General features: G+C 40.5%; 1 protein-coding gene across 5 annotated transcripts in view; it reads left to right on the top strand.

Annotated features, from left to right (window-relative positions):
• Positions 1 to 13,090, top strand: part of prepl (prolyl endopeptidase like) — a 60,558-nt gene that overhangs the window by 1,837 nt on the left and 45,631 nt on the right. For all 5 annotated transcript variants that reach the window (XM_072580627.1, XM_072580628.1, XM_072580626.1 and 2 more), the window contains exon 2: positions 3,731 to 3,859. In XM_072580627.1, the coding sequence (XP_072436728.1) occupies positions 3,731 to 3,859 (129 nt within the window). The remainder of the gene's footprint in view (positions 1 to 3,730; positions 3,860 to 13,090) is intronic.

The raw sequence follows: 13,090 nt of genomic DNA, 5'->3' as shown, positions 1-13,090 counted from the left end.
TATCTTCTGATTGTCTAGAACTAGCATGTCTTAAGGATTGTCATAACCTATTGAGATGTCCCTTCCAATGTTAGAGACATTGAATCTTAAAATCTCAGGAGCTAAATTCTTCTCCAAGATGTATATCAGTTTGATGGCAAAGGAATCTGAAAAAATGACTACTTTCAGAATACAGATTGGAAAAAGTGCATCCAGAAACTAGCTTTCAGTCTATCTGTCAGTCAGGATCTGTTCGAGGAGAATATGCACAGAATTACAGGAAGTATTTCTGTATGTTTTAACAGCAACCTTGCAGTGATGTGCAAAAGAGAGAAGGGCATGAATAAAATCGACACTCTCTAATAATAGCTTATCATGAAGTACGTATTTTCAACAGTAAGAACTTGCAGGTGAATGTAGGTCAGGTCAACGTTTTGTTTTGTGCAATGCATTTAGGTTATAGGATCCATCCTTACCAAGGCAAAGTGGAAAATGTCTAAATGTCTCACATGCCTGCTCCCTAGTACAAAAAAAACTACCGAGATGACTTGGACTTTTTAATTCACTAACATTACACATACCAAATCTTTCCAACAAAGCATTATCATAAAAAAAACTTAAAGAAAGACATGCCCTAGCTGTGGTAGGAGAACAATCAACTCATGGTCGAATCACTTAAACAAGCTTTTTTAGCAGAAACTTGTATTCTACTGCAGTGTGACCCACAGCAAAACACAAACCTGTGAATCAAGGTGCTGGAAGTGGGCATCCTGGAAGATACACTGCCTCACAGCACCAGGGACCAGGGTTCAATTCCAGCCTGTAGCAACTGTATGTGTGGAGTTTGCACATTTCTCCCATGTCTGTGTGGATTTCCTCTGGGTGTTCTGGTTTCCTCCCACAATCCAAAGATAAGCAGGTTAGGTGAATTGGCCATGCTAAATTGCCCATAATGTTCAGGTATGTGTAAGCTAGGTACATTAGTCCGGGGTAAATATAGAGTGATTAGGTCTGGATGGGTTACTCTTTGGAGGATTAGTGTGGACTTGTTGGGCCAAATGGCCTATTTTCCACATAGTAGGGATTCTATGAACTATGTTATCAAAGTAGTTGCATTTGGATCCAAATGTCCATCGCAGCATTTCAACTTACAAAATGCACAAAGACAGTCATTCTCACCTCACCTCTGGAATTCAGCTCATTTGTTCATATTTGAATCAAGACGACAATGAGGTCTGAAGCATTGTGGCCCTGGCAGAACCCAAACTGAACATAGTGAGCAGGTACAGGTAATTGCAGAGCAGTGCTGCTTGATAGCATTGTTGGTGACCCCTTCTGTTGCCAAACAAATGATCAAGGTGGACTAATGAGACAGTAATTGGTTAGGTTGGATTTTACCTGCATTTTTGTACAAAGCATACCTGGCCAATTCTCCACATGTTGTGTCCTTACATGCTGTTGTAGCTGTACTGGAACAGCTGGGTTGGGGTATGGCAAGTTCTGGAGCAGCATCTTCCATTCTCTTGCCAGACAGTTATTGGACTCATAGCCTGTAAAGCCCATCTCTGATGCTGGGGATGTTAGGAGGAGACTGAGATGGATCATCCACTCAGCACCTCTGGATGAAGATGGTTGCAAGTGCTTCAGCTTTATCTTTTGCCCTGATGTGTTGGGCTCTCCCATCTTGAGGATTAACCTTCTTATGCGCTGAGTTGTTTAATTGTGCACCACCATTCACAACTGGATATTAAGAACTCTGAAGCATAGATCTAATCTGTCGGTTGTAGAATTCCTTAGCCCTGTCTCTCTCTTGTTGTTTATGCTTTGTGGCATACAAGTTGTCCTGTGTTGTAGCTTCATCAAGTTATCACTTCATTTGTAGGTCTGCCTGTTGCTGCTCCTGCATGCCCTACTGCACATTTAATTGAACAAGTTTGATCCCTGGTTTGCTGGTAATGGTAATGTGAGGGTTATGCCAGGATACAAAATTGCAAATTCTGTTTGAGTAAAATTCTGCTGCTGGTGATGGCCTACAGCATGGATGTCTGGCCGTAACTTGCAATTCTATCCCATTCAGCACAGTAATCGTGCCACACGTCACAGTGGAGGATATTCTCAATGTGAAGATTAGACTTTGTCTCCACAAGGTGTGTCAGGTGGTCACTCCTATCAGTGTGTTGATGGATTGATGCACTTATGTTTTTCAATCATGTTGCTTCCTTCACTACTTGCCACAGACCCAGTCAAGCAGCAATGTCCTTTAGAACTTGATCAGCTTAGTTCGACGTGGTGTTACCAAGCCACTGTTGATGATGAACATTGAAGATTCCCTCCCATAAAAAGAAGCTTGAATAATGACTGTGTGGAGCAGCCCCAGGATAATGACCAACACTCTAACAATATACAAGTTAACACTTACAGGTTGAAATCTAAATCTCTGATAGGTTTAACCGTCACGAGATCTGAAAGGATTGACAAAACACATGTATGTAATACAAATTTGTGGACTCTTCAACTCTTAAATTTTTTGATAATCATTTCTGTGTAAGCAGCTTTGCAGTAACCCTAATTTATATCTATTTTCACTTTTCATCAATGTAATTTTGACTTGGAAGCAAAAGAGGATTATTGTTTTAAGGACTGGATATGCAAACAAACCAAGGACCAGGGTGAAACTGCATAAATAAATGCTAGCAGACCTGTGCAAGAAACAAGTTACAACCATAATTATCTGTGACACTAAGTTGTGTTTTAAACTCTTAAATAAATCCATGAGTTTTGCAACTAAACTGACTCCACATAACAATAACAAAAGATATAACACCATCCATCCATGGTTTGACACCATCCATCCACTGTTTCTGTGCCCTTTTTGATCTAGCAATGTTCATTACTGACAAGTTCAAAATCTGGAGTTTCACCTGTCTTGATATCTACCTTCCACTAACGATTGGAAAAGTTTTAAAGCAAAATGTCTTGTTACATTGAAAAAAATTGCAATAATTAATAATGGCTGCAGTGCTTTGTGAAGAAAACTTGAATAGACAAGTAAAATTTAATTCTGGATTAGTGGTGCTGGAAGAGCACAGCAGTTCAGGCAGCATCCAAGGAGCTTCGAAATCGACTTTTAGGGCAAAAGCCCTTCATCAGTAATAAATGAAGGGCTTTTGCCCGAAATGTCGATTTCGAAGCTCCTTGGATGCTGTCTGAACTGATGTGCTCTTCCAGCACCACCAGTCCAGAATCTGGTTTCCAGCATCTGCAGTCATTGTTTTTACTTAAGTAAAATTTAATGATCGATAGTACCAAATCTGAAAGGGAGACATGTTACCAAAACATTAGTGAACAGGGAAGAATAGGAGAATGCAAAATTTAAATGATCAAATTAATGTCATCATTTGAAACTTGGCATCCTTGCATTGGTCCTGGTGAATGCAAGATGATAAGCACTGTCAACCTATCTCTTTCAGCAATATTAAATAGACATTCATTTTTGTTTGTTAAAAACATATCCTGGTATAATTCTTGTTTTTGAAACTGTCCTAATCATACATCCTACATTCATATAATGGACCGCATGCTTTAAAATGATACTTTCACTTGCAGCATATCATCAATACTTCAGAAAGTATTGAAATCATCCAGATGTGAAAAGATTGATATATAGTTGTAAAATATTGTCTTTATAAATTTTAAGTCATTTTTGGAAGGATGACATTGAATGATCTAAATTTTTTTTGTGTCTGTCAAGGAACATTTGAATGCTGAACTAAAATATTATAAATCTAAATCACACAAGTACAGTAAACTACAAGACTGGTTTAAAAGGAAATTGGAAGAAGTGTGCAACCAATATGTTTCCAACAGTTACAGTTCCGTGGTAAGTAAAAGTTTGTTATAACATAATGCTGAAAATAGTACATTGTAATTGATTTTCCAGCTTTTGTTATGATCCAGCTGAAGTTTTTACCGGACAAGTCAGATCCCAGACAGGAGCCTGGTTTGAAAGGTTGTAATTTTATTTGTTTTGGTTTTAACAAAGTGGTCTCCTGCTGAAAGATAAACAGTGCAGTAGATTTTGCTATGAGAGCAAAACAGAAATTTATTACAAAAGAAATGGATAATAGAATAATCCAAACTCTCTACTTGTAATGGAAATTCAAAGGTTTTAAGCACACAGTAAAATTTTGGTACTTTCAAAACACTCCTTTATAAAAAGTAAAGAAACAAAACAGCTTTTGTGTAGTGCCCAAAACACTGCACTTGGCGCAGTTCCAATAAACACCATCATCTAATATACACACGGAATCTCTGTATGTAGACTGAAACTGCGATAGCTTCTTTCTGGATTTACTATGCACCTACAACGTACTCAGTGAAAATAACCAGTTTTGGGTTTTTACCCGAACACTTCTGGTCTGGGAGTGACACTACCTTTTTACTCCAAGATAACCTATTCACTAAATCTCTCATTCTTTTCTGAGGAGCACTGTTGTATACAGCCTCCTGTTCCAAAATCTTTCCAGGATAGTTGCTACCAAAGTTAAAAGTGAAACTAAAGTTCTGTTAGTATGGGTGTTTCCCTTAAGTTTAAAATAAAATAATCCAGAATCTTCTAATAAAACCATTAGGCCCCATTAAATTTTGAGTTACAAACATTCCATTTGTGCACAAACTTACTCTTCAGCCAGGCTTCAAAGGTTGTTTTGTAATGAAATCACCATCATTACAGATGTTCTTAAAACCACACACAAATCTGTTACTAAGTCAAAACTGAGACCCAAACTCCCTTCCAATATCATTAAATATTGTATACACAAAAATCTGACATTTAACATCACTTTCATAAAAATCATATTTTATGTTAACACCAATCCTTGTACAGTATATTGTCCAATAGCCACTCTTGATGTAAGCTTTGGATCTTCAGCCATTAATCATAAACATGAAAAGACTCCAACATAAAATTTATGCCGCAATACTTAAAAATGTAGAAGTAAAATCATATCTGTACATCAGTTATGCAGCGGAATGTTATACTATACCTTCTCATATTTGACCATAAGATATAAGAGTGGAAGTAAGGCCATTCGGCCTATCGAGTCCACTCTGCCATTTAATCATGGCTGATGGGCATTTCAACTCCACTTGACCGCACTCTTGCCATAGCCCTTAATTCCTTGCGAGGTCAAGAATTTATCAATCTCTGCCTTGAAGACATTTAACGTCCCAGCCTCCACTGCGCCCTGTGGCAATGAATTCCACAGGCCCAGCACTCTGGCTGAAGAAATGTCTCCTTATTTACATTCTAAATTGACTCCCCTAATTCTAAGGCTGTGCCCACAAGTCCTAGTATCCCTGTCTAACAGAAACAAATTCCCAGCATCCACCCTTTCTAAGCCATGCATTATCTTGTAAGTTTCTATTAGATCTCCCCTCAACCTTCTAAACTCTAATGATTACAATCCCAGGATCCTCAGCCGTTCATCGTATTTTAGGCCTACCATTCCAGGGATCATCCATGTGAATCTCCACTGGACATGCTCAGTGCCAGTATGTCCTTCCTTAGGTATGGGGCCCAGAATTGGACACAGTATTCGAAATGGGGCCTAACTAGAGTTTTATAAAGTCTCAGCAGCATATCGCTGCTTTTACAGACCAACCCTCTTGAGATAAATGACAACATTACATTTGCTTTCTTAACCACGGACTCAACCTGCAAGTGAGCCTTTAGAAAATCCTGGTATATCTTGTTGGCATGGATGAGCTGGACCAAAGGGTCTGTTTCCGTGGTGTACATCTCTATGACTCTGACTCTAGTTGCACAAGAGGTCCTGCATTAGTGACCTAGTGGCAGCAGGGACTGTAGTAATTTCCGGGCTGCTACCAGATGTCAGTTAACATCATTAGTCAACCAAATAATATGAGGCCATTGCAATTCAGTGGTAACCTTTGACCTAAATGGAAGTTTCCAAGGGACCCTGAATCGCAAAGAAATAGCTTGCTGAAAGCCGTCAGCTCTCCTGTGATCCACGCCCTGAGATCTTCATTCCACGCTTTGGTCTGGAGTAACTTCGTGATCCTGAATCTTCGATAATAGCACTCACAGCTCCTGGTGGCATTGGCAGGCACTGATGAACTGCTATCCTCTGACTGGATAGCCATTGCCAAGGACCTGAATCTTTGTGAAGGCCTCCCTGGCCACCTATGTGCCTGAAGGTGTCCAAAAGCTATCATGGAATTGCTGGGATTTCTCTGATGATTCTGTGACCAATAGGGGAGACTCTTGTCAGACTGATTAAATCTCACCCATTAGTACAAATTGAGGAATACTTTGAGAGCCCCAGAAAGTGAACAGTGCCATCCCTACCTAATCAGGTCTGGGTGATGTTCTAATTTATGCAACCTGATATACTTTCACCCCTAAATCTGTGGCCATTTGCCCAGCTTCAGACTGGCTACTAATTTAACCATGAAAGTACAGAACTTTAATCAGCAATTGGCTTTTACAGTAGCACATTTTAAAATAGAAAAACATTCAAAGGTAAATCAAACCAGCAAATATGGTGAATTTTAGAAAATTTAAAGGTGGGTTCACCAAAAGTTTAGCCAGATGTGTTGGTTTTAAGGAAGGACAAAATGTTTAGAAGAGAAGTAGAGAGTTGCTGATTCTTAAAAAATGAAGCATAAAACATTAGATGTAGGGTTGCTTGCTGAGCTGCAAAGTTCATTTCCAGACATTTCGTTACCCTACTAGGTAACATCTTCAGTAGGCCTCAGGCGAAGCAATGCATTCCTGCTTTCTATTTATATGTTTGGGGTTCTTTTGGGTTGGTGATGTCATTTCCTATGGTGAAGTCACTTCCTGTTGTTTTTCTCAGGGAGTGGTAGATGGGGTCTAACTCGATGTTAAACATCACCAACCCAAACGTCTGGAAATGAACCTTGCAGCTCAGCGACCAAACCTACATCCAAAACCTCAACCTGAGCTACAAATTTTCTCAAAACTTGCTAAGCATAAAATATATGGTGTGGCCACCAGTGACGAGGTGGTGAGAAAAATAATGTACAAAGGTGCAAGGCTGAGGAATTGAAAATTTAGGGAGGGTTTGTAGGGCAGCAGGAGATTGCTGAGAAAAGGAAAAAACGTACCATTCATGATATAAACATAATGTTCAGAAAATTTCATAGGAGGGAATTGGCAGACTGGGAGACAAACAAGGCAAAGAGGAAGCAACTTGAAAACAGCACTCCTTTGCTCAAAATGTTTCAAATTGCAACTCACTTCCACGTGCTGGGACTGCAGACTCTTCATCCCACTCTACATATAATCATACCTAGTGGTGTCATAAATAATGTACTGATGTAAAGCAATTGGCTAAATCCTTACGTCCCCAAGCACAGTTAAATTCCATAAGTTGCTCTTTAAAATAGGCTTTATACTTCAACACTAAGTATTACCAAATCCAGGTTCCCCATCCACATTATTGCCAAACCACAGTTTATGATCCCAGCTGATGCTAATACTGAAAATGTAGTATCTCAGAGTGAGACCTGGTTTCATAGACCATAAGTTTAATTTTCCTTTTTGTTTATTGTGGTGATCAGTCACAGAATATATTCACAAGAGGCTGCCAGTATAAGACAATAATATAAAAATTTCTTAAGCGCAAAATAAAAATAGAAAGAGCCAACCCTTTTACCCTAAACAAAAACCTTGTCTCAACCTTAACTCCTGTCTCCACTTTACAATCATCTAGTTGAATGAGGAGCTTTAATCAGTTTTTTTTTGTCAACTTTCTGCATTCACTCAATGCTATTTTCTTTGTTAATGTCTCTTGCTGAGACTTCTCTTACTGAATTGCAAGCTATTCAGGATTTTTTCTTCTGACCTGACAATTTTAGCGACTGCTAAACTAACAACAGCGCATCAGTTACTATAGACCTTTTTCTGTCCAAATGAATCTACATACTGTCTAGTTGCTCCTGTTCCATCCTAATTTTCTATATTACCTTTCTGTTCTCTCTTCTATCTTTTCATGTTTGCTCATTCACCTCAAGGTTTTAAAGGTGTCAGTTAATGTATGTAAACAGTCAAACCCTCTACACACCTGTTCAGAACATGCCTAAAATGAAACTGAAAAACATGTTCTCTGTCTTCTTAACATACAATATGGAAATACAGATCTGAATTGGTAAATAGCCCCAGGAGGCGCTACAAGAGAAAGGACCGGCCTATGTCTTCTGACTTAGTGGCAAGATTATAATGAGGTCAGCGAGGTGGACCTCATAGAATATATATTTCCCTTTACTGGGACTATTGGTCTGGTCCAGTCAGGGAGCCCTGGCTAACAAGTATAAACAGAAGTATCAGCTGTTCTGATACCCTGAGAGCTGGCACTGAGATGGTGCGCCGGTTTCAAGGACTTTCCACATGTAAATAAAGGGTGACTTGGTGATGGGATCCAGCTTCTGCAGCGTTATTTCAGTAGTGACAAGAGTGAAGAAACTTGATCGCAACAGTCATCTTTTGGGTAAGCAATTTTGTCATTATGCCATTATTTGGGAAGCTTGATTCATTCAATCCTGCCGTTGAAGACTGGTTATTCTCCTGATAGCTTGTCGACCCACTGCATTTTTGGTTGTGAGGATCCTAACTTTCTCAGAGGCACCTGATACTAAAACCTTTTAAAAGTTGACGTGTTTAATGAAGAAATATCATGACCCAAAGCCGCCTCTAATTCTGAGATGTTATTGTTTTTCGATATTGCCTTTCAAGAACCAGGGAATCCTGTATCGGGGTTTTTGACTAGGTTGAGAGGATTAGCAGAGGTGGGTGACTTTGGTTTAACCCGTAATGAGATGCTGTTTAGTATGTGGGATTAATAATGTAACCATGCAGAAGTGCGTACCAGTTGAAGCCCAACTGGACTTCAAACAGGCACGACAGTGTGTTTTATTATTGGAAAGTGCAGCAAGTGGAACATTTGAGTTTGAGAAGTGGAGACCCTTGCTTGTTTGGCTGACTTGGGGAGCATCATTTAAATGAAGACTATTGCATAGCCACACTCAGGACATATCCTGAACAGAGGGACACCACGTCAGCCCGCAGTAAAATTCTAAAACCAAGCCAAGCCTTCGCCAAGTGCTTAAAATGTTTTTCAGGATCCGAGCCAGCAAACCATTGTGGTTCAAGCCAGTATGTGAACTCAACAGTAAATAAGTCCTACTAGACCTAAATTGAGGAAGAGAACTCATAGGCCAGTATCCAATAGGGTGCACACCCTGGAAAGTCCACCTACATCTTGTTTGGAACAGTTAAATTGCTTAGCGGCATCCAAATCAGAACCAATCAAAATAAACATCTGATTAAATGCTCATCGGTTCTAATGGAGGCCGATACAGCTGCGGCAGCTTCAGTGACAGCATAACCTGTCTTTAACAAAATTCGATCTTGACTCTAACCCTTGCGTTTGCGCAGGACCTGAGTTAGACTGTAAGCCTATACCGGGGAACCTTTACACATTTTAAAAGTACAACTTTGGTTCCAGTCTCTTATGAGAAACAGATGGTTCAATTACCGCTGACTGTAATAAAAGGCTCGGGCCTAGGCTTGCTGAGGCAAATTGAGATTCACTGAGATTGGCTCAACATTTGTCAATTAGAAAATGGCTGCCCGAGTGAAATCCCAATTAAATACCCAGAATTCTTTGAGGAAGGTCTGGGGGCTACCAATGGAGCCAAGGCCACCTGGCACGCTGACCAGGAAGCAATTCCACGTTTCTGCAATGTCCACCCAGTGCCATTTGCCTTGCAGGCAAACGTAGAGGCAGAAATCATAAGGCTGCAAAACGAAGGTATTTTCAAACCAGTCCGGTTTGTGAAAGCAGTGGTTGTACCGATTTTTGAAGCTCGAGGGGTTGCTTCACCTTTGTGGAGATTTTAAACAAACTGTCAACAACGTTTTGTAGCTGGATAAATACCCAATCCCTCTTATAGAGGTTTTATATGCAAAATGGGCATGGGGGGCTGTCCTTCACAAAGCTGGAAATGAGCCATGTGTGCTTGGATGAGGATTCCCAGAAATATGTACAATTATGTACATAGGGGTTTGTACCACTAAAGGAGACAGTCACTTAGGGCATCATCAACCTGTATAACGTTTCAGCAGAGGATGGAGAACGTTTTATAAGGTCTACCTCAGGTTGCCATTTGTCAAGATTACATGATAATAACAGGGATGAATAATGAGTGCCTAGAGAACTTGAACATAGTCCTTAGACAGTTCTCCCAGGGGGTATATGCCTTTGAAGGAAAATGTGTGTGTGTGTGTGTTCCAGGCAGCCCAAGTGACCTACTTGGGCTACAGAGTCGACAAGACCAAGTTACACCTATTGAAAGATAAAGTGAGGGCAATCAAAGGTTCCCTGTTTCCCATGTCTGTACCAGAGCTTAAGTCTTTCCTTGGGCTGATGAAGTATTATGGAAAATTCCTACATAACCTAGCCTCCATTCTGGCATCTTTGCATCACTGTTTTAAAAAAAAAGGTCAGCTTTGGAAGTGGTCTCAAAGCCAAGCCATAACTTTCAGGGAAATGAAGAAACAGCTATCATTCTCTAAGGTGCTGATACGCAATGATCCCAAGCGAGATCTGGTATTGACATGCGATGCCTCCACATTCAGCATCAGGGTAGTATTGGCTCATAGGTGGCCCTGTGGAGAGTAATACCCAATAGTGTATGCATCCAGGGCTTTGGCTGATGCAGAAAATATATACATCCAGGTTGAGAAGGAAGGTTTGGTAGTCATATTTGGAATCAAGATGTTCCACTAGTACCTTTATGGATGTAAATAAAGACCACAAACCCCTACTAAGTCTACTTAAAGTAACACTGCCTTGTCCTCCCATAGCTTCTTGCCAAATTCAGTAGTAGGCTCCAATACTAAGTGCATATAATTACAAGGTGGAAATCACTTGGGATGTCAAGCAGTGAATGTGGATGCAGTGAGCCACCTCCCTTTGGTAGATAAAATACTGGTAGTACTGCCACTGGACAGTCTTTAATGGTCTTAAATTTTCTGGACCTACTTCCAGTCACAGCATGGCAAAACCAGCCTTTAGAAGCAAAAAGATCCGGTCCTGGCAAAATTAAAACAACTGAAGGTGATGGGGGAAACAAAAGGGCCAATGCAACCATAATTGAAACCTTTTTTGACCCAAAGAGACCGGGTCACAGCACCAAACAGCATATTATTATGGGGAGCAAGAGTGATTGTCCTGAGCAAAGGTCGCCACCAAATAATGGCAGAACTCGACAAAGTCATCTTGGGGTTTCTAAAATGAAGATGTTGGTGCAAAGCTTTGTCTCGTGACTTGGTTTGAATGCAGACTTAGTTCTGTTGATGAGGGATTGCCCAGAGTGCCAACAGGTTAAGAATTTACCGCCAGCAACTCTCCCACATTCATGGGAATGCCTGGGTAAATCCTGGACTCCGTTGTATGTTGACTAGCAGGTCCTTTCATGGGTTTAATGTTCTTAGTCATTGCATATGCCCACTCAGAATGATTGGACATGCCTAGAGTTCATTCGTCAAACACTGAGATGACGATAACAAAACTGCATGCATCTTTTGCTATATGCAGACTCCCAGAAGTGTTGGTCACAGAAAACAAGTCCTAGTTTACCTACAGGGAATTTGACTATTTCCTAAAATTGAATGTTATTCAACATATAAGGCAGCTCCGTACTATCCATCATCCAGTGTCTGGGCAGAAAGAACAGTCCAAACTTTGAACAGCCCCCCAGCTTCACTAGATATCAAACAGTCCTGGTTCCTGTCTGCTTATATGGTCAGCCCTCCTGCAACTACAGGAATAGCTTCAGCAGAGTTACTAATGGGGAGAAGATTCTGCTCCATGTTAAATCTGATCTTCCCAAACCAGAAGTTGGGGGAGGCTAGTGAACAGCATCAGGAACACCAGTGTCTGTTGCTAGACTCTGCCAAGCGAGAGAGACTTTACTACAGGAGACAGCGTCTGATGTAGGAACCACCCAAATGGCCCTGCATGGGTACGTGGCTTGGTCGACATGAAGTCAGGACCAATGAACTATAAAGTTCAGGTAAGTGTGATGATCCTGAACAAGCACTTGGACCATGTGAAAGCTGCAAACTCACAAATGGTGCGGAAGCAAAACATGCCCTGCTCCTCAGAACATTCGGAAAAGCTGTCTGAACTATTGGTTTCTCCCTCCCCATCAAGCATTGAAGAAACCTCTGAAGCTGAGATTGACACAGTGAATCTCGCTGCATTGACAGTTTTGCCGCCGGAAGAAGAGTGAATTTCTCCTGAGATGTTCCCAGTGCAAGAGGCAAACTTTCATGTGTTGTGCACTGCCCATATCCGATGCAGAGGTGGAGGAATCTGACCTGGTGCTAAAATGCCTTAGTGAACGCTACAAGAACAAGGACCAGCCTTTGTCCTTGGATTCTGAGAGGGAGGGATGTAGTGATTGTAATGAGGTCACCCAGGTGGACATCATAGAATATGAGTTCCTTGATTGGTGCTATTAATCTGATCTAGTCAGGGAGCCCTGGCTGACCGATATAAACAGAAGTGTCATAGGTTCCATTCGCTCTGAGCGCTGCATCTGAGGATGTCAGGCCAGTGTCAAGGACTTTGCACATGTAAATAAAGAGTAACTTGGTGACGGGATACTGGCCTCTGTGGAATTATTCCATAGATTTACTTCACTCTTCCACTTTCGGACTCCCATTATTATTATTATTTAAGAACTTACTATGAACCTTCATGAACAGAATTAGTTTCAGTAATAATATAATTCCTGCAAAACTTCACATATCAGACTCCGATCTGCAGTATCTTGTCATCTAAAATTTGAATCCTATCTCACTGATATGTATAGTTGCATCTGTTTGTTTTCTTTCTTTTGTGTAATAACTTTTTTTAGTTAAAGAACATCTGTAGCTTTGTGTGAATGTGTTTTACAAGCTAACTACTACATTAACCAATCCTAAAAATTAAGTATATAATGATGTATTAAGTCAGGTTTTATTTTGGATCTGACTTGATAGCATTACCATCAGTTG

Source organism: Chiloscyllium punctatum, chromosome 11 (genome assembly GCF_047496795.1).
Source record: "Chiloscyllium punctatum isolate Juve2018m chromosome 11, sChiPun1.3, whole genome shotgun sequence".
Taxonomy (NCBI): domain Eukaryota; kingdom Metazoa; phylum Chordata; class Chondrichthyes; order Orectolobiformes; family Hemiscylliidae; genus Chiloscyllium; species Chiloscyllium punctatum.
This window is presented reverse-complemented; position numbering and strand designations above follow the sequence as displayed.